The sequence below is a fragment of the Leptonychotes weddellii genome, chromosome 10 (genome assembly GCF_054177405.1).
Source record: "Leptonychotes weddellii isolate Sample4059 chromosome 10, ASM5417740v2, whole genome shotgun sequence".
Lineage (NCBI taxonomy): Eukaryota > Metazoa > Chordata > Mammalia > Carnivora > Phocidae > Leptonychotes > Leptonychotes weddellii.
The window spans coordinates 78,510,532-78,532,705 of NC_138378.1; the positions used below are offsets into that span (position 1 = coordinate 78,510,532).

At 40.0% G+C, this 22,174-nt stretch overlaps 1 protein-coding gene and 1 long non-coding RNA gene across 2 annotated transcripts; one reads left to right on the forward strand and one right to left on the reverse strand.

The window, feature by feature from the left end:
• Nucleotides 1-3,246: 3,246 nt before the first annotated feature.
• DUSP11 (dual specificity phosphatase 11) lies at nucleotides 3,247-21,721 on the reverse strand. The gene is made up of 9 exons (XM_006747284.3): nucleotides 21,494-21,721; nucleotides 19,777-19,852; nucleotides 15,121-15,252; nucleotides 11,966-12,089; nucleotides 8,304-8,364; nucleotides 5,796-5,842; nucleotides 5,438-5,513; nucleotides 5,027-5,212; nucleotides 3,247-3,920 (listed from the first exon to the last, which is right to left on the reverse strand). The coding sequence occupies exons 1-9, from the start codon at nucleotides 21,592-21,594 to the stop codon at nucleotides 3,725-3,727; spliced, it is 999 nt and encodes a 332-aa protein (XP_006747347.1). The 5' UTR covers nucleotides 21,595-21,721; the 3' UTR covers nucleotides 3,247-3,724.
• Nucleotides 7,795-14,356, forward strand: LOC145723927 (uncharacterized). The gene is made up of 3 exons (XR_014149347.1): nucleotides 7,795-10,764; nucleotides 12,238-12,391; nucleotides 13,107-14,356. It is a non-coding gene; the product is annotated as an uncharacterized LOC145723927 (long non-coding RNA).
• Nucleotides 21,722-22,174: the final 453 nt, after the last annotated feature.

Below are 22,174 nucleotides of genomic sequence, written 5' to 3' on the forward strand. Positions count from 1 at the left end.
ATTCTCTCTCTCAAATAAATAAATTAAAAAAATCTTTAAAAAAACTCGCAAGATAATGGGGAGAGATACCAAATGGTAGATGAGAGAGAGCGCAATAAAATTATCAAAGACAGCAACCATCAGAATGGAGAAAAATAAAACCTAAATGCGTGCAGCAAGGGGAAGTAAACAAAAAGCAAACTGACAACATTATTATTACAAATCTACCACGAGACAACCAGAGCTTCCATCAGTTTTGAGGGCCTCAATCTTAAGTATGAAAAGATGGACAAAGGTCACCAGATATCTCAAGAATACCACTAACAGGAGAGAGAGGCATCAAACAAACAATTAAAAAAAGAAGAAGAAGAAGGAAAACAGTTGATGCAGGGAACAGAAGAAACCTAAAAATAATTGGTAACTTTGGAGAGAAGAGAATACATTCATTAAAAAAAGAAAAAGTACCTGAAAAAAATGCCATTCAGAAAATAATATATGGAAGATAGAAAATAAAGCTGAGGAAATTCTCCTGATTTAAAAAAAAGAAAGGGCAAAAAGGTTAAAAATGGAAAATAAGAAAAAATACATAATTAACTTAGAGGTACATTTCAAAAAAAAAAAAAATCCAATATTCAACTAATAGAGGTTTCTGAAATAGAAAGGTTAAAAAAGAAAGAAAATTTCCCAGGACTCATAGACAACTTGCCAGGCTGAAAGGGCTCACTAAGTATACAGCATTGCAAATAAAATAGTCATACTTTTAAACATCATGAAATTTCAGGACATTTGAAATAAAGAAGATCCTAAAGCTTTCAGAGAGAAAAATTGCAGGTCCCAAATAAAAGCTCGAGAGTCAAAATAGCGCAGGATTTCAAGAGCAACAACAAAATGTGGAAAACAATGAGTAAATGCATTTAAAAGTGCCTACCTGCAAGTCTGTAGCCTCGCAAATTATCAGTGGAGTGAAACAATAAACTATACCCATTTCACACATGCAAAAGTCTCGAAAAATTTACATCCTGTTAACCCTCCCTGGGAAGCTAAGGATATACTCCACCAAACAGGGAAGTACACCATGAAAGCAGCAGCTGTGGGATCCAGGAAACAGGAGAGGGGTATAAGAAATGACCAGGGTGACAGTGAAGAGAAATCCCAGGGTAACAGCTTTGCACCAGGCATAGAGAACGATCAAGGTCCCTGTCATGGGCCAAGTTGTGCTACCCTCCACCCCTGACAAATTCATATGTTGAACTCACCCTAACCCCCAGGACCTCAGAATGTTACTATATTTGGAGGTAGGGTCTTTATTTATTTTTTTTAGATTTTATTTATCTGACAGAGACACAGTGAGAGAGGGAACACAAGCAGGGGGAGTGGGAGAGGGAGAAGCAGGCTTCCTGCTGAGCAGGGAGCCCGATGCGGGGCTCGATCCCAGGACCCTGGGACCATGACCCGAGCCGAAGACAGCGTCTGAGCCACCCAGGTGCCCCGAACTATTTGAATTTTAAACTACTCATATGTGTTTTTTAAATAAAAATGAAAACTTTAAGGGACGCCTGGGTGGCTCAGTCGGTTAAGCGGCTGCCTTCGGCCCAGGTCATGATCCCAGGGTCCTGGGATCGAGTCCCACATCGGGCTCCTTGCTCAGCAGGGAACCTGCTTCTCCCTCTCTCTCCCTCTGCTTGTGCTCTCTCTGTCAAATAAATAAAATCTTTAAAAAAAAAAAAATGAAAACTTTAAAAGCTTAAAAGGCTACTGAAGACCTTTAAAAAAACGGAAGTCACTGGTCCCTTTAGCCAGAGGACTCTTGGTACAGTGCTAGCAGAAGCCAGAACTCTAGGGTGGTGAAGAATAAATGAGACATAAGAGAGCAAGAGGAGCCTAGTTTTTTTGTTTTGTTTTTTTTAAGGAGTCTAGTTTTTTATTATTTTTTTTTTAAGTTTTATTTATTTTTATTTTTTATTTTTTTTAAAGATTTTATTTATTTATTCATGAGCGAGAGAGAGAGGCAGAGGGAGAAGCAGGCTCCCAAGGAGCAGGGAGCCCGATACGGGACTCGATCCCAGGACCCTGGGATCATGACCTGAGCCGAAGGCAGACACTTAACCATGTGAGCCACCCAGGCGCCCAAGGAGTCTAGTTTTTTAACAAACCATGTTGATGTCTGAAATGGGAAGGGGACAATAGGGTCACATTTTCTGAAGGTAGCAGTACTTCTAATGATGGCACTTCTGCTGGCAATGTCCTCCTTAGAAACTGCTTGCCAAGGAAAACTTATCAGAGTAGCTGGATTCCCACGCCTGCCCCTGCTTGTTCTTTTATGGCCCACCACTTAGCTGTCCAGCTCAAGTTTCAGTCCATGTGAGCCTTCACGGTGTATCCTGGGCAACACTTAGAGAAGAGCAGCCTTTCAGCAAGAAGAACTTGTGTGTCTGTTACCTGTGGCAGGCAGAGGAACACTTCATGCATGAGCCATCGCTCAGGTGAAGGGTAGTGGCGTGACTGAGCTAATGACTCACAGGCCAAGGGACTGGTTGAACTAGAGCACTTCCCTATGGTCAGGTTCCACATGTTGTTCATATGGAAAAGAGGATAAAGAAAATGCCTGTCGCCTGCAGTATGAGACATTCTAGGATACAAATCTTCAAAGTCAGAGGCTTCAAAAAAATGAAGCCAAGCTGCCCCAGTATTCATTGAATATCTACTGAGGCTTATGATGTCATGTTGGTGAGACACTTTCTGGAGCAAACTTAAGGTCTCTGGCTTCCTCTGCAGCTAAAAATATTTAACACCTCCCAAGTGATCCATCTACATGTTCCAGAGGTATACCAGCAGAAAAGATAACTTAGAGAAAGTCAAGGTCAAGGCACCACTCTACCGTGAGGCAAGTGGAAAAAGATCCCAGCAGGTTCAACAGAGAAGCAATAAAACAAGGAGCCATCCTTGTCCACAAGTCTTCCAGATATCCCAGGCTTTACGTGTTGTGTCCTATTCTGTTCATTAAAGAACTTTTGTAGTCTATAAAAGTTTTCAAGTTTTCTGAATAGTTCTACCCAGTTGATAACAATTACCTTGTCAGGTAAATTAACCAGCATTCTGGTTTATCAGTTTCTCTTGCCCAACTGACCGTCAATTTACCTAAAAGTTTATCCATTCCTGTGTTAGATGGTGTATCTGACAATTCAGTGAAAGAAGTTGGTCAAGTCCCACAACAGACTGCCGAAGAAAAAAACGTCTAATCACAAAAATACAATTACTAATTTCAAATAGATTTTAAAGAGATTGTCTCTTAGGTAGGTTTTAATAGAAATCTTGAACAGTTAGGGGGAAAAAAAGATAGCCTTAATGATTGGGTCAATAATAGAACATGACAAAAACACCAGAAATCTCTGCACATACACTCCTATCACAAGTCTAGTCAGAAAGAAATACATCAATAAGAAAGACAGAATTTTTAAGAAAATAATTTACAAGGGAAATTCTTTATTACTTTCTCAGTTCTAAAATACCATCTTCCTTTTTAAAATTTTAAGACTGAATGACAGATTATTTCCTTTACTGTTGCAAATACTGCAAATTTATCAGCCAAGAGGTAAGTATCAATGTAATTTTCCTTTAAGTTTGAACACATGAGGGAGCAGTAAAACAGATTATAAACCTCATTTGACCTGATCTTACAAAAAGTCACTCCAGCTGGTCTTCAGTCCTGCTCTATCTGCAGAGAGATTTCCAGGACAGATTTGTGTCATTCAGTCCATCCACAATAGGTTGGATACGACAGTCTGTAGTAACTGCCAGGATACCACACTGTATTCTGGGCTGCTTGACTGGCGTTTGGCTTTACATTCCAAGAGTACCTCCTTTGTGAATAGTCCTCTCCAGGGGGACCAGGAGGAGGGACATGGCCTCTCTGGTAAACGTTCTGGTTCTGTGAAAATTTTCTTAAAGAAGACAAAAAGTAATGAATTATTATTAGTTTTAGTAAAATATATTAAAAAGCTTTATAAAGTAATACAGACACTCTGGTTCTACTGTCTTCTGCTTGTACAACCTTAGCAGATAAATTGCTTCATCTTTGGATTTCTTACTTCTTTATAAAATGGAGGTAATACCTTCCATTTTCATGGCTTGTTTTCAAGGTAAATTAAGACAACATATTTAAATTACCCACCACAACACCTTGGCACACAGTAGGTTCCCAGGAGCTATTCCAGCCTTTCCCTACAGAGATAAATGCCCACACTTTTCTAATCAAATACTTTCTCCCCAAGTCTTGCAGAGTTGATGTGAGACAGTATTAAGGTATTTATTTTTAAAAACAGAAAGCTGCTTTCACTTTATAAATACATATATAAATTAGCTATAAAGTGTAGAAATTCTAATTATTAAGTACACATGCAACAAATTTGGAAAATTATGACTGAAATTTAATTGCTTCAAAAGCAAGATCAGTAAATTTATTACATCACACTGGAATTTTACTACTTTTTCCTATAATTTGTATTTACTCTTTAAATAACAACCTTCTGGGTGCCTGGGTGGCTCAGTTGGTTAAGCGACTGCCTTCGGCTCAGGTCGTGATCCTGGAGTTCCAGGATCGAGTCCCGCATCGGGCTCCCTGCTCAGCGGGGAGTCTGCTTCTCCCTCTGACCCTCCCCCCTCTCATGTGCTCTCTCTCTCAAATAAACAAATAAAATCTTTAAAAAAAAAAACCAACCTTCTTTATTCTGCAAACTTTACCACTATTAATAGAGCCTAAGAATGCAAGTCCTTTTTGGTAATCACATCAAATTGTTGGCTTAAACTAAGTTTAAAATCAATGCAATTTTCTAAGTCCTTTTCCCAACTGCCTCTGAAAAGTCACATATTACTCCCCATCCTATACTTTATTTTCCAGCCCTGAATGCAAAATATGGAGCAAATGATACCTCTAATCAGCTGACACTGATCAGCTAGAAAACATCAATTCTCACCATTCTCATGTGTTTGCAATAATTTACAATATAAATTTCTATTTCAATTCTAGGAAAGGGGACAGCAGAGATACCTTACTGACTGTTGCAAATCCTGGGTCTGGGTGTGGAAATGCCGAGAAGGTACTGGGTAACCTTGGGTCTGATATAGGTTATACCAATGTCCTTGGTTAACAGACTTAATAGTGGTGTGGACAGGTTCCATCATATGTGTTGCATCTTCAAAACCACTTGATCTGGATACACTGGAATCCCAATTCCTCAAAGAGAACATTCCCACACAGTATTAATGGTTTCCAAATTCTGTAGCCAATTTAGTGAGGATATCTCGGCCCATGAAAATAAGAATCCCATCCTCCCCTCCCCGTTTGTTCAGAGTTCCCCGAGCAAGTAAATAAGCTACAAGAAGAATGGATATGTACAACTTAAATGATGTAAAAAAAGATCTCCCTAACCGGAGATCTCACATATAAAATGCAACTTACTTTCTGATGGGACCTTTCTGAAGGTCTTCAATGTAGTTTTGTCTTTCCAAGCAATGTCCGCGGCACCTATTGAATACTGAAGAGTAGATGAACTGTTAGAAATCACTGTACAAATAGCAAATCTTTCCCAGAGAAAGCAGATCAAAGCTGAAATCCACTGACTAATTATTCAGGCAGTTATAGCTCACTATTTCCAGATACATCCCTTTATAAACTTTCGGCAAAAGAATGTATTGTGTCAGAGCAAATGAATTACAAACATTTCTTTTTTCTAAAATTTGAGAAATTCATCTACATTTTTATAAAAGGAAAATATACTTTTATAAAAAGGAACAATAGTGACAACCCTCATACTTACATTCAATTGCATCATCTGGCCTCATGCCTTGTACATCAATCAAATATCTAATAAAACAACATAATTCAAGTCATTTATATATATGAAAAGAAAAAAATCAAGTGTTTTCAAAAAAGGTCCAATTTCACTTACAAATATAGATCTAAAAATCCTAAGAAAATATTAGCACATCTAATCCAATAATTATTAAAGAATGATATATCATGACCACAAAAAGGCTTTATTCCAAGGATGACCCAACTTTAGCAAATCTATTAATATAATTATTTACATTAACACAACAATTTTAATTAATAAATGAAAGAGAAGAAAATACAGGACCAAATTGGCAGACTTTAAAAAGGTATCTGATAAAAATACAACAGTCATTTTTGTTTTTTTGGTTTTGTTTTTTAAGATTTTATTTATTTATTTGAGAGAGAGTGAGAGAGCAGAGCAGGGGGGAGGGGCAGAGGGAGAGGGAGAAGCAGACTCCCCGCTGAGCAGGAAGCCCAACATGGGGCTCAATCCTGGGGCCCTGGGATCATGACCTGAGCCGAAGGCAGACGCCTAACCCACTGAGCCACCCAGGCACCCCACAACAGTCATTTTTATCAAAGTGTTTTGTATACTAGAAACAGGAGACTTAATATGACAGAGTATTTATCAGGAACCAACAATAGCAAAAGACAAATTGGGAAGAATATTAACATCAAATCTAAATACCATCTAACCAACTGTATGGGCCAGAAGCAGCTTAGGAGTCACTCTCACCACCAGCCATCTCTCCCTCACCCTCATCTGCAACATACTACCAAGTCCTAACAATGTGCATCTCTAGAATATGTCCACATCCTTCTACCCAAATGACCACCACACCCTGGTCCAAGCCACCATCATGCCTTGATTTCTACAAAAGCCTAACTTTTCTCCTTGCTTCCATTCTTCCCCCCACCCCTGCAGCATATTCTCCAGTTAGCAGCAAAACGATGGCTTGAAAATGCAAATTTGATTATGTTCTATATACTCACCCTTAAAAAAAAGTTCAGTGGTTTTCAATTACTCTTAAGATAAAGTCTAAACACAGACCTGCATGATCTAGCTCCTCCCCATACTTCCAGCTCCATTTTAAACTTTTTTTAAAGTAATCTTTATGGCCAATGTGGGGCTTGAACTCAAGATCCCAAGATCAAGAGTCACATGCCCTTCTGACTGAGTCAGCCAGGTGCCCCTCCAGCTCATTTTAAACTTTTTTTTTAAACTAATCTCAAAAAAACCCCCAAAAACGAACAACAAGTAGTCTACACACCCAACACGGGGCTCAAACTCATGACCCTGAGATCAAGAGTCACATGCTCTCCCTACTGAGCCAGCCAGGCACTCCCACCCCCAACCTTTTTTTTTTTTTTAACTTTTCAGCTCCATTTTAACACCGTATTTCCCATGGCCCAGCCTCCCTGGCTCGTTCCAACACAGCATATGCTTTCCTATTATCAGTCTTTGCTGTTCCTTATGCCCAGAATTCTCTCCCCAGTGTCTAATAGGTTAATACCTCAACATCCTTCAGATATCAGCCCAAACATCCCCAAAGAAACATTCTGTATTCTCCATGCTAAGGTCAAATCCCTCCTATTAACATGCTCTTATGTACCATGTCCCTCTCCTTGGCATTTGTCAGAGCTCTAATTCCACATGCATTTGTGTGATTCCTGAATGTCTATTCTCTCTCTAGACTGTTAAGAGTTCACAAAAAGCAAGTCGAGTCTCTGAAGTCTTTCTGCTTGCACCCAGCACGGTGCTTACAGAGAACAGATGCTCAGTCTTTTCTGAATGAACAAATGTATAAATTCTTTGATTCAAAAATTCCATTCTGAGTGAAATTATCTGAGAAAATAGCATATATATTCAAATTTGTTCATACAGGAATGTTCACTGATTCAGTGTTTTATTTTTTTTCATTTTTAAAAGATTTTATTCATTTATTTGAGACAGAGAGAATGAGAGAGAGCAAGCACATGAGAGGGGGGAGGGTCAGAGGGGGAAGCAGACTCCCTGCTGAGCAGGGAGCCTGATGCGGGACTCGATCCAGAGACTCCAGGATCATGACCTGAGCCGAAGGCAGTCGCTTAACCAACTGAGCCACCCAGGCGCCCTGATTCAGTGTTTTAAAGTATTAAAAACTTCTGACTTTTATGTTCATCAGGAAGCAAAGGAACAATGCAGCTTCTAAAAAAGAACGAGGTTTCCAAATACTTTCACAGGAAGATGCCCACAATATATTAAATTATAAAACGGGGTATCTAAAGTATTACACCATTAAATTACATGTATATACTTGTATCTCTCTGCATTTTTAAGTCTGAAAAAATACAGACTAAATTATTACTGGTGGTAATCTTTGGGTGAGGAGCAAGACTGCTTTCTACTTCATACCTTTCCATACCAACTGCATTGTTTGCAACTAGCTTACACTACTATTGTAAACAAAACAACTTAAACGTGGTCTGTCTTTTGGGGTTGGCAACTCACCTGCAGATGAGATAGCCAGTCCTGTTTAAACCATGGGTACAATGAACACCAATGAGTTTGTCTACAAAACAAGGAATACGGAGTTAAGTAAGTGAAGTAGATACATTGCTACAATTTTCCTTAGAGTACCATTTATTAGTTGCCACAACACTACCACTCCCCTGAAGAGGAATAACTGATAGAGCGTGTGTTATTTTAGGAATACACTATAAAGAATTATCTAACATAAAGCAGAAATTCACTGCCTCTGAGAAATTCTGCATAGCCCCTCTTAGCTGCAATCGTGTCAACTGGAGAAAGCCTGGTCAGGTACTAACAGCTAAAATGGCACTGAGAGGAACCCAGCTTCTTAACATAGGATGTCCATCAGCAACTGATTTAATTATAGAAAATGAGAGCAAAAAGAAAAAAAAAACCAGGCTAGAAGAATGAAACTTGTTTTTGAGGGAGACAAATCAAATGCCTTTTCTTTGGATACTGAATATGAAAAAGAACAGTTTCTGCGGGACTCACGAATCCCCAAAGCGCTTCCATCCCTTCTCTCATTTGCTGCTCCTCACACACCACAGTCTGTGTGCTGGTGAAGCACCTGGGGAAGCAGCACTGTTCGTATTTTACGATGAAAAAGTGAGAACTGGAGATGTAAGCCCAAGCTGCACAGCAGGCAGACAGAACAAAGACTAGAATCAAGTCTAAGATTCTTCCAACCTGTGCCATAGTATTTCTTAGTCCATCATTAAAAAAAATTACACGAGGGGCGCCCGGGTGGTTCAGGTGGTGAAGTATCTGCTTTCGGCTCAGGGGCTCAGGTCATGATCTCCAGGTCCTGGGACTGAGCTCCATGTTGGGCTCCTGGCTCAGCAGGGAGCCTGCTTCTCCCTCTCTCTCTGCCTCTCCCCCTGCTCGTGTGCTCTCTCTGCCATCTCTCTGTCTCAAATGAATAAATAAAATCTTAAAAAATAAAATGAATTAAAAAATTATGTGAGAAATTAAATCAAAAACAATCAGGTGTAGTTGATCTCTGCAAAATGTATGTCTGTGACTAGGAGGTGTCTGGTAGGAAAGCACTCGTCCTCTCCTGCCCGAGCTACTATCTCCCTACCTCTTCATATGGAAGAGGTGATCTTCCTAAAATATAAACTCGTAGGGTTGCTCCCTTGCTTAAAAACCTCCATTTAGCACAGCATTTAGAACTCTTTATAAACGGTATCATCAGTCTCTCCAACTGAACTGCATGACCACAATGATTCAAACTAGGACTTAACAGGGACCTCCATGATCCACCTCCTCCTGCCCCCTGCCAACCTCTCAGATCCCATTTCTACACCCTGACCTCACACACGTTCCCCACTCCAGCTACACTGGCCTCCTTACTCAAACATGCCAGCATAGTCATGCCTCAGGGGCTCTGCACCGACTGTTCCCTCTGCTTTGGAACACTGTCCCCCCAAACTTCTCAGATAGCCAATGGTTCCTCACTTCTTTTAAGGCTTTACTCAAATGACATCTTAATAGAGAGGCCCTCCCTGATCACCCAACACACGCCATCACTTCTGAATCCTGTTTGCTATTCTCCAAAGCACCTTATCACCATCTGACATTTCATATAGTTACTTATTTATCCCCCTCCCCCATTAGAATGCAGAGTATAAAAGGGCAAGAACTTTCTTCTGTTCCTGCTTCCTAGAACAGTGCCTTTAACTTAAAAAGTGTCCTATAAATGTTTGTTGAAAATGAACATGTGAATTCTACGCCCTTTCACACCATCCTCTGGTCATTCCAGAGGCTGCCACTCCCGGGCACAAGGTCAAGGCCTACGCCTTTTGCACCTGTTCCCCAAACCGGGACATTCCCTTTCTCATTCTGGCAAAATCCTCTTCCCCACAGCCCAGCTCAAATGTGGTCTCCTCAGTCAGACCTCCCTCAACCTCTCCTCCATATTCCTTAATTGCACTTAATTCTTTTATTATAATTAACCCACTGTCTTATAGGTACCACCCGTTCATCTTCCCAGGTAACTGTTAGTTTCTAATGAACACAGACTGCTATCACCTCTGTATCCCCGTGCCCTACCAACAAATCTAAAAGGCTCTCGGCATTTACCGAACCAACATATTTTCTGAGTCTCTACCAGTTCTAGGCAGTGGAGAGTCTGTGTCCTCTTCATCGGGGAGCCTGGTATCTGTGGGAGGGGCCTAGAGCAGAGGTAGCCAAAATGGATCCTAAGCAAGCCCCGGAGACCGCCAGGGCAGAGAGCAGAGCGAAGGCAGCACCACACAGGCAGACGACCAACACGGGAGAGCGTGTGAACAAACAAGGTCTGCAGAGCCGTTCACGCGGCCTCGGACGGACCTCCAGCCCTCGCAGAACAGAAGGGACAGCGGGGGGCAGCTGCACGCGCGGGAGCCGGGAAGCCGCGGGCAGGACGGCAGCTGCTCCCGAACGCCTTCCGTCTTCCGAGGTAATGTTTCCGAGACACGGTAACACCAATCACAGAATCGACCTCCTCCTTAGACGACGTGGTTGTCAGAGGCAGGGCCGAGCCTCTCAAGTTTTAAAGTTAAAGTACAGGCAAGATCTGGAAACAGGCCTTAAGATATGTGAGAGCTGGGGCCTGCATCAGGCAACCAGGTTACAGTCTGAAAAATTACGTGAAATTCCCATCTCTTTCTCTCTCTCACCTCCCACCCCCTATTTTCCCACCTCCATCTCTATTTTTTCTCCCCTACTCCCTGTTTATGTATATGTATATATGTATATATGTATATGTATATGTATATATGGAATATTTATTCTGTCATATTTACTTAACAAAACACATGCTCCTCAAGCTTAAGTTAGAAAAAGAACAAAATGAGCACACTTGGTCCTTAAGTCAGTGGCTTTCCAAGGACAAAGGATTCCTCAGTCTTAAAATAGGGCAAATACCACATTCTTTCTGATAGCCAGATGCCAGAAATAGGTAGGTGGATCCTTAAAATTCAGAAGCTAATAGCTTACTAAGATCTATTTCCCACACAGTAAGGTAGATCTTAAGGCAGGAACAAGAACCACCAGCTTTTTAAAGCCCTTCTGTCTGAATGAGAGGTGGTCGTGTCCCCCTGCATCTGTGCCCAAAGGGGAAAACCGGCAGGAGTATCTGAAATGCGCACGATGGGGACGCTGCCCCACTGGTGCGCCTTGTTCTGCTCTGCTTCCAGGGCTCCGTCTCCAAACCTTTTCCTTTTGTTGTCTCTCTTATATACCCTAAAACCTTGACATCTTTTTTCCTTGTTTTCAGCAGAGGGTCACACAAGCCATGCTTCCCATACCTCTGACCCAATACCCTGACACCCTTAACCTTTTCCCCCGCCTGTCACCTCTGAACCAATAAATAAGACAAAAGAATGTTTTTATTTTAGTATATATTTCCCAGTCACATATTTTAAAAAGAGAGGAGGAAGCTAGTTCATTCACATTTCTCATTAAAACCACTTCTCAAACTAAATTATTTGTGACTATGAAAGGAAAAACACCTCACTCTATCCGCACCATCTGACATTTCTACCTTAACATTATCATATACAACAGGCCTAATGTTAAAACTATTAAAAATAGTAAAAATCCCAAACCCATTCAAAATGCATACCAAAGTTCAGGTAAGGGAAAAAAACCAAACTCACCATTATCTGTATTTTCTTTTAAAAACTCATTAACAGCACATTTGAATTTAAAAATAGTGTCATCATCAGGCACCTGATGCCCAATTGTATAAATTTTTAAGTAAGGAATAGTTTCTGGGAAGTCCTGTAAGGCAAAACCATGAAAATATGTATTATTTCATTTGTAAGGAAAGAAGTAAAAAAATAATCAGAGAAGCCAGACTATAAACCAAGAGATTATTAATAAACATAGTTTGTCAGTAATTCTGATAAAAGAGCCATTTTTTCCCCAGGCTGTTCCAACCGGGAAGTATCATCTGATTTTCATTAAAACTACAGAATGGAAAAAAACAAAAACAAAAAAACCCTACAGAATGGATAGGCAATAGGCATACAAGCCTGAAAGCCAACTCCATGTGAATGAATGCATATAAAACGATGAATTATGTAAGTAGTTTTACTTAATGTTTTATATTTTAAGGGTCATAAAGCAGCTGTGATTTAAGCAGAACAGTAGAACAGCATCAGAAAAACTTGGATTTGAATTTTAAGATAAAGCAAATTGCAGGCACTGTTGAGAACTGGTATTCTTGAGGTGGGAGAAATTAGACACCAATAAAAGAAGTGGTTAAGTGAAAATCCTATAGTTCTGAATTTAAATGGAAAGTACCAGTATGAACCTATGATTTATTTTATATTAAAAATAAACATACACATTTCCTAGCCCTGACCACAGAAAAAGCCTAGAAACAACTAATGTCATGTCTAAAAGACTCAGGAGCACTGAGTTTCTAATGAGAAACACTGAGAAGCAACTGGGCAAAGATAGGGCCTCCATTTGTGCCTCAATGAGAATAATAACTGCAATGAAGTAATAATGATACAAAAAGTAAATAAAATTTATTGGTCACCACTGGAGGATATTAGTGAATCAACTCATTATTTTGATACCTGTTAAATAAAAGAATCATGCCTCTGTAACTGGTCAACCAAATAGATGATGAGGGGAAGCTTCTCTTGATAGAAATATACCCAGCTAATAAATGAAAAAGGAATAGAATTCACTATTTTCTGAAGTCCCAAATGAATTAACAGGTGTAGATATCAATCATCAGTGATTACTAGTATCACAAAAAGAGATAATCACTTTATGTCTCCACAGAAGAACACATCATCACCTCTGAAACTGTCTTGCAAAAAAAAAATTCAAGCCTGAATCTGATCAAGCCTCTAGGTCCAACTACCAATTTACAGGAAATAAAAGGATTGAAGAATATGTTAACAAGACATGCGGAAGGAATCATCAAATCAGAATGAACTACCTGGTTTCTTAAAAAAATAAAATTCACCAGAGGATAAAAAAGAAAGTGAGAGAGACGTGGAGGGAGAATCTACAGACTAAATAGAACTTCAGAGACCTAATTATCAAAGGCAAAGTGTGGACCTTATTTGGATTTAATTCAAACTCTTAAAAAACCTTTTTTATGACATTTAAAAGACAATTAAAAATCTGAGTACTGACTGGATATTTAATGTTAAATAATGACAGTAAAAAATAAAAGTCCTGTATTTTAAATATATATACCAAAAATGTACAGGTGAAACTATATGATATATGGTATCTGCTTCAAAATAACACAGAATGGGGTGAAATCAGTAGATATACAGATGAAACATGATAGCCATCAATTAGTAAAGATTAAAGCTGGATGAGTTCATGGGTGTACAATGTTTACCCACAGTATTATGTCTACTTCTGTGTATGTTTAAAATTTGTGATAACTGTTTAAAAACAAAACGACACTGGAAAACAGTTTGATGGTTTCTCAAAGGTTTCTAAACGTTGAACTACCATATGATCCAGTAACTTCCACGCCTACATATATATTTAGAAGAGCTGAAAGCAGGGATCTGACTCAATACTGGTATACCATCATTCACAGCAGCATTATTCACAATAGCCAAAAAGTGGAAACAACTCAAGTGCCCATCAAAGGTTAACAGATAAACAAAATATGGAATGTATACATAATGGAGTATTTATTAGCCATAAAAAGGAATGACATTTTGTTACATGGATGAACCTTGAAAACATTATGTTTAATGAAGTCAGACACAGAAGGACAAATATTGTAGGATTCCACTCACATGAAGTACCTAGAATAGTCAAATTCACAGAGACAGAAACTACCACAGAGGTTACTGCTGTAGGGAGAGGAAGTGGAATTATTTGTTTAATGGGTGTAGTTTTCCTTTAGAATGATGAAAAACTTTTGGTTATAGACAGTGATGATTGTTACACAACATTGTGAATGTATTTAATGCCACTGAATTGAATGCTTATGATTGGTTAAGATGATAATTATTTATGTATATTTGACCACAATAAAAAAAAAAAAACAAGAGGAATAACTGAATTTAAGTGTCAATTCTTCCTTTTTTGAGACTCAAGTTTTATCATTTATAAAATTAGCAACTGTAATAATCATCTATCCCCCGAGCAGAGCGCAGAGTAAGCACTCAGGAGATACCAGTACTCCTACTACTTCATCAGCAAATGACTATTGTGAGGATTAACTAAGTTAATGCATGTAAAAGTACTTTTTAAATAGCCAACTGATTTACAAATATTAATAAACATTAGGTGTTACTGTTGTACAAGGCCATGAAATTGGTCAGAAGGATAATTCCATCCCACTGATATGCCACATAGGCCAACAGATCATATGGGCTTCTGTCTTTTATCAAGAGATATTAGGAAAAGAAAAGCATGAAATTTAGAGAGCAGTTGTCTTTTACCATGATACTCACATGCTCAGGCAACTGCTTAAAATAAGTGCTAAAGACATAATGGATATTCATTTCTTTCCTTTTAGGGCTGCTACTATTCTTACTGAAAGCTTATTTCATTTTCAAAATATGGAACATGGAAGCTTATAAAATTTCTTCAGCACATAGCCTACTGTCCCATATTACAGTTTAATTCATGTCTTTATTCTCATTTTGAGACACCAATTAGAAATACGTACTTAAGGAAACCACCAAGTTCCCTTTTTGAATTATTACCCATGGAAGAAACCCAGGATTCACCTTAGCATAAGATGATAATTCCTGAATTACTAAGCATTATTACAGTATCAGAAAGTAGGTTCTTTTCAATGAAGGGTTCCATTTACCTCTGGTTTATAATAGCGGTGAGTATAAGTTAAATCAATAATTAGTCCAAGTTCTTCATTCTGTTTTTGGATTTTGTTAAAAAGATCCAAGGGTGAAAAACGTTCTTCTGGAGCAAGGTTCTTTTCAAAACTCTGTTAGAGAGAAATAGCAAACATGTGCTTAAAATCCTTTTCCATTTATTCAAGCCTTGTGATGCCAACACACAATGAGATTCAAAGCAAAGTTTCCATTCTGCTGAAATTTATAAGCTATATCCTTTCTTCTAGAGATGAGAGGGAAGAAAATAAGCTCACTTCTAATGTATTTATTTGTGTTTTGTTGTATGTTGATCTCCTAACCAGACTTTAACTCCCAGAAGGCTGGGACTGCATCAATTTTGCCCACCACTGTATCTCCAGCTCCATGTGGAACACCCATAAATAGGTACTTCTTTCTTGTTTTTTTTTTTTAAAGATTTTAATTATTTATTTTGACAGAGAAAGACACAGCGAGAGAAGGAACACAAGCAGGGGGAGTGGGGGAGGGAGAAGCAGGCTCTCTGCTGAGCAAGGAGCCCAATGTGGGGCTCGATCCCAGGACCCTGGGATCATGACCTGAGCCGAAGGCAGACGCTTAACGACTGAGCCACCCAGGTGCCCCTAAATAGGTACTTCTAAATACTTCTTGAATACTCATATATACGGAGGGTGGCTTTTATTGCTAAACATTCTTTTATGTATTTGGCTTATTTACATACTCTGCTCATGGATCTGTTTGGTTATTCAAATGCGAGCAACACGCTTTTTTGGGGGGCGGTGATTAATAGACTAGTTTTTAGAGCAGTTCTAGGTTCAAAGCAAAACTGAGCAGAAAGCAGAGTTCCTTCTTATACCCTCTCTCCTTTACCCCACACAGCTTTCCCCCATCAACATTCCAAACCACTGTGGTCCATCTGTTAGAATAATCAATGAACCAACACTGACACGTCATTTTCAAAGTCCACAGTTTACGTTACAAATCATTATGTATTGTACATTCTATGGGTTTTGATCAATGTATGACACGTATTTACCCTTATAGTATCACACAGAATAGTTTCACTGCCCTAAAAATCCCGTGCTCTAGCAACACTTTTTTTTTTTTTTTAAAGATTTTATTTATTTATTTGACAGAGAGAGAGCACAAGTAGGCAGAGTGGTAGACAGAGGGAGAAGGAGAAGCAGGCTCCCCGCCGAGCAGGGAGCCCGATGCGGGGCTCAATCCCAGGACCCCAGGACCATGACCTGAGCCATAGGCAGACGCTTAACGACTGAGCCACCCAGGCGCCCCTCTAGCAACACTTTTAATACAGGCTTAATACCTGGCAGGGCTACATGATCTACTTCCACCATTATTCTTCTTTTTCAGAATTTTCCTGGCTATTTAGGTTTACTTTTCTTTATGAGTTGTAGAATCGGCCTATTTGAGATGATGTTAAATTTATAACAAATAAACTTAGGAAGATTTGACAGATTGATGATGTTGAGTCTTCCACATAATACTGTGAAACTTTTGAAGAGTAAATTAATTACAACAAGGCATACATACAATCTCTCCAATAAGCTTCTTGCACACTTGGAGCTGATGGATCATATATAATCTCTAGCCATGTGAACAACTAACTTTAGGTAACTAATTTAAGTCACAAACCCTTTAGGAAGCCTTCCTGTTATCATTTCCCCCTCCTTTGAATTCCTTGGTATTTCTTGCCATGGCATTTATGTGACACTTAACATATTCTATTTTAAATTCCAATGTGCATGAGAAGTGACAGTCAAGTATTGGGGCTGCTTTTCTTTGGGTGACTTCCATAAAACACACAGGAAATCAATGTGACATTTTACTCCCTGACTCTAAGCATGAATAAGACCTGCACTGGGGTGCTTACGCAGCTCTGTAACTCCCTTTACGGTGCCTAAATAATCCCAATGCTGAATACAGATAACCTGAGTATACAGAGCCAGGAGGAGGCTTTTTATCACTATATCATCCAAGAAAGATTTGTGGCTGTGTGAAGGAAGGGAAACCGCAGAGTCTTCCTATCTTCTATCTTGCTGATGTACTTTTAGGCAAGGGGCTAAGCAGGGACCCTGGTAGAACTCAGGAATCCACATTTAGAGGCCATGGAGTAGGGAGTTAGGGAATTAGGACAGTTGCACAGAGAAAAGAAGAAATATAGGAGATAATTCACAGTAACCACAAGTGGGGGGGGTTCATTCCACAAATATTGGCTAATATTTATTATATGCCAAACACTATTCAACTTATTCAACAGCACCACGCTTGTGTTGATGGATGTAAGAACCATATGTTTACCTATATGAAAAGACTAGTTTTTAAGTCCAGATGCAGAAGAACTGACATAATAGGTGAGAAAGGAACTCTGACCTATGAGTCACAAATTAAATAAATTCCCAATACATTCAAAGTGGGCTTTTTCAGATACCAATCCATTCTATGGTGGGCAGTTTAATGAGACATGAGTCTCTTCTCGCTTTTTTTATACTGGCCAAATGCTTTTCCCACCTATTCCTTATTTCAAACAAAAACACAATTTTCAGAATTTCCATGCTGAAATCCTGACTTACTAATCCAGGTCATTGGGGTTCTTTTTTTGGGGGGGGAAGGGGTTTGGTTATGATGATGGGAGTGAAGAGGTCTTATTAGCATTTAGTCAATGCGGATCATGGGTGCTAGAAATCTTGCCAAATTCATACAATCCTACAAATGTGTCTCACACCTTTTTTTTTTTTTTTTTTAGATAAGACACTTTATTGCCCTGCAATTAAAAGTATTCAAACAGGAGCACCTGGGTGGCTCAGTCAGTTAAGCACCTGCCTTCGGCTCAGGTCATGATTCCAGGGTCCTGGGATTAAGCCCCACGTCGGGCTCCCTGCTCAGCGGGGAGTCTGCTTCTCCCTCTCCCTCTGCTCCTCCCCCTGCTTTGTGCTCTTTCTCTCTCTCTCTCAAATAAATACATAAAATGTTAAAAAAATAATAATAATAAAATAAAAGTATTCCAACACTTATTTTTCTACATAGCTTACTGTGAGTGATCAGTGTTAAATAAAAATATTAATTTTCATCATCTGCTTCATGTCTTCTTAACCAATTCTTCATTTTTCATTCCAATTGCACGCCTTTGAGGCAATGAAGAATTTTCTACCACCTTAGTTATGGACTGGAACATTCACCTGCAGCTACCTAAATGCTCATTACATGCACTTGTGCTCCTAGTGGTTTTATCGCAGCCATCCTCGGAGAGTTTTCGGAAAATGTCAGGACGATCTTCATTCATCTTCCCCTCACAGGCTCTGTTGCACCTCCAAGAGCCCGGTGACAGGCCTGTAGGTGCTGCTGCCCCCTCCACATCGTGCCTCGGCGGCCACGCGGACCATGACTTTTGAATATCCTGTTCAATGCTCATACAGGTGAAAAACTGTTTCATAATTATCTAAGCCTTAAAATCTAACTTCATTTCACAAATAAATACAAGAGTTTTTTTGCCTAGTTTTAAAGTACATTGAATTTTCCAAGATAGTAATCACAGTATCAGCCAAGGAAAGGTCGTATACTTTGTTTTATTTGAAAATCTACTAAGAGCTGTTCACTGTCATGGAAATTCCTGCCAGTAAGGCAAGAAAATCCACCTAGTTCAATCTGCATTTGCAGTTTTTGTATTCATGGTGCAAGTTAACTGACTACGTTTTTATTTCTAATATAGTCATGCCCAAATATTTACATACTGAAATTTTTTTTAATTATTATTTTTTTTATTTAAAGATTTTATTTATTTGACAGAGACACAGAGAGAGAGGGAACACAAGCAGGGGGAGTGGGAGGGGGAGAAGCAGGCTTCCTGTGGAGCAGGGAGCCCGATGTGGGGCTCGATCCCAGGACCCTGAGATCATGACCTGAGCTGAAGGCAGACGCTTAACAACTGAGCCACCCAGGTGCCCCTACATATTGAAATTAATACATATTACTTTATTATAAGTTACTTTATTTATTGTTTATATTATTGGTTTCAGCATTACATTGATTTTTTTCTTTAAAACTAAGTATGGAAGTAGTATTTATTATGAATTTTATTTCAGAATAGTAAAGGGGATATAACAAAGTATTTGCTATTAAAAAGGGACAATGGATGGGTGCCTGGCTGGCTCAGTTGGTAGAGCATGTGACTCTTTTTTATTTATTTATTTGACAGAGAGAGAGAGAGAGAGCGCACAAGCAGGAAGAACGGCAGGCAGAGGGAGAGGGAGAAGCAGGCTCCAGATGAGCAGAGAGCCTGACATGGGCTCGATCTCAGGACCCCGAGATCATGACCTGAGCCAAAGGCAGACGCTTAACCAACTGAACCACCCAGGCACCCCCACTTTTTTTTTGACCCTGAGATCAAGACGTGAGCTGAGATCAAGAGTCAGACACTTAACCAACTGAGCCACCCAAGCGCCCCTGAGCATGGGACTCTTGACCTTTGGGTCATGAGTTCAAGCCCCACATTGGGTACAGAGATTACTATAAAAAATAAAAACTTAAAAAAAAGGGGGGGGGATGGAGTGTGACATGGTTGAGCACCAGTGTTCTACATCATGAATTCGGATTTGTGAAATACTGAATCAACTTTTGCTCACCTTTTTCAAAGGAACTTTGAAAGCAATGAAACGAGTCCCAGGCATCCGTTGTCCAACTGGGAGGTAGTCTTTCCACCTATTAATACATTTTTTGTTAGCCAAATTTTATGTTAGCCCATGTCCCTGCATAAAATGAAGGCTCCTTGTAAATGGAAACCATAGCCAACACAATAGGTCCCCTCCTCTTTGCTTTGAATTTTGTTGTTCCACTTATTCAACACCACTTAGTAACAACTTCTACCGTCCTAGATACAAGGCAACAAAACAGTGCAAAGGTCTCAACAAATAGGGAAGATCTAAAACCAGAGTTGGCCAGTACTTTTGTTTCCCTGATAAAACCTAGACTAATCCTGATTACTAAGATGTCATTAATACATACCTGCTGAAATCATTTAAATTCAATTCTTTCACTTCACAGTTTATTTTTAGTCCTTATACAACTGATGCCATCAAAATCAGTCAATAGGGAACTTCAAGTTCATATTTTAAAAGACAACCTGATAGAAAAGGGACCGTGAACTTCACTTAGTAATGTTAGGAGTCACAGTGAAAAGAGTTATTTGAGCTGATGTCTGTAGGATGAGTTAGTTAACTAAGGTTAATTCAGTACAGCTGAAGCACAGAAAGTGAGGACAAAAGTGGCACAAGATGGGGCTGGAGAAGCAAGAGAGAAGTCTAGAATATGCAGAGTCTTAAAGACTATGTGTAAAAAGTTTCTTTTTATTCTTTTTTTTTAAAGGTTTTATTTATTTATTTGACAGCGAGAACAGGAACACAAGCAGGGGGAGTGGAAGAGGGAGAAGCAGACTTCCTGCGGAACAGGGAGCCCAATGTGGGACTCGATCCCAGGACCCTGGGATCATGACCTGAGCCAAAGGCAGACGCTTAACGACTGAGCCACCCAGGCGCCCAGTTTCTTTTTATTCTTAAAACAATGTTTTTGGTATATGTTTATGAGCAATATTCGAACTAGTCTATTAAAAGGACTTCTTGTGTGAAGAATGGATTGGAAGGCAACAAGAGTAGATACACGTACACTAGTCAGGACCTAACTGCAACAGATCAGGCAAATTCTGTCTTAGGATGCTGACAGAGAGAAGCTGACAGATTAAAGATATTCAGGAGATAAAATGAAGGGGACTTGATGTAGGAAAGGAAGGTCTCAAGGAATACAAGAGTTCAATGCACACACGAGCAAGGTCTCAAAATTAAACATTTGTACAGAAGCAGCGGTCATCAAATGAGACGTGTTAGGAAGCAACAGTATGTGATCCCCGTGATTCCTGGAAACAATATAAAATCAACTTTTTCGGTGGAAAGTTCGGACGTCCTGGCGGGTTTTTTTCACTCGAACTTGGTTCTTATTAGTCATATTTGCTGTGCCAAAATAACACGGCACGAGGAATTGTGGGAGACTCCAATCTGGTAATTAAGGGGTGTCCCCAACACTGGCAGTCCCATCTTAAAAAGCCGTCCCTCTGCATTTTACCGGAAAAGCAATGGCCAGAGCCTCGCTTTTAACAGAATGGGGAGAAATCAGAACCTCACAGATGATCAGATACTGTGGGCGGAGCAGCGAGAACATCACTGCCTCCCAGCTAGGGCGGACCCGCCAAGCGCTCGGCGGGGACTGGGGCAGATAGACACCACAAGCGATGGAGCCCAGGCCCGGGAGCTCCGAGCTGGAGGGCCACGCCCAGGGGCCAAGGCGGATTACCTTTCCGGGACGTGGTTTCCGCGCTTCTTCTTGGCTGAGCTACGTCCAGAGAACGCCCGTCCCTGGCCCCAGCCGCCGCGGGCATGATGCCACTGGCTCATCTGGGCCCCAAGATGCCGCCCACCCAACGGCAAGAGCGACAAAGCCGCCAGCCCAGGGCCCTCGGTGCCAAAACAAGATCCCGGACCGGAAGCGAATAGGCAGCAACCCACGCAGTTCCCGGGCCCTTTACTACTGCGCACGCGCCACCGACAGACGTGATGACGTCACCACGCTGGCTGGCCGACTGTAGTTTGATTACTAAACAGGAGTCAGGGAACCACAGTGCCCTCCTAAGCTGGGGGCCGGTAGCACAAGTTCGATGAGCGTGTACGTACACTTAAGAATTCAAATAGTACAGGATAAGGAATGAAAGTTAAGTCTCACTTCTCCAGTTCCTTGTGTGGTTCTTCCAGATATTTTCCAACTGCTCACATTCATACTTATTGTGTGTGTGTGTGTGTGTGTGTATACACTTGTACATATATGGATATCTCCTATTTTATACAAAAGCAGTTAGTATATGTATCCTACAATCTATCTTGGGTACTGATTTTCCCAGTCAATTTATGCATACATCCGTTCTGTTCTTTTTAATGCCTGGTATGCATAGTATTTCATTGATTATAAGAAACATAATCT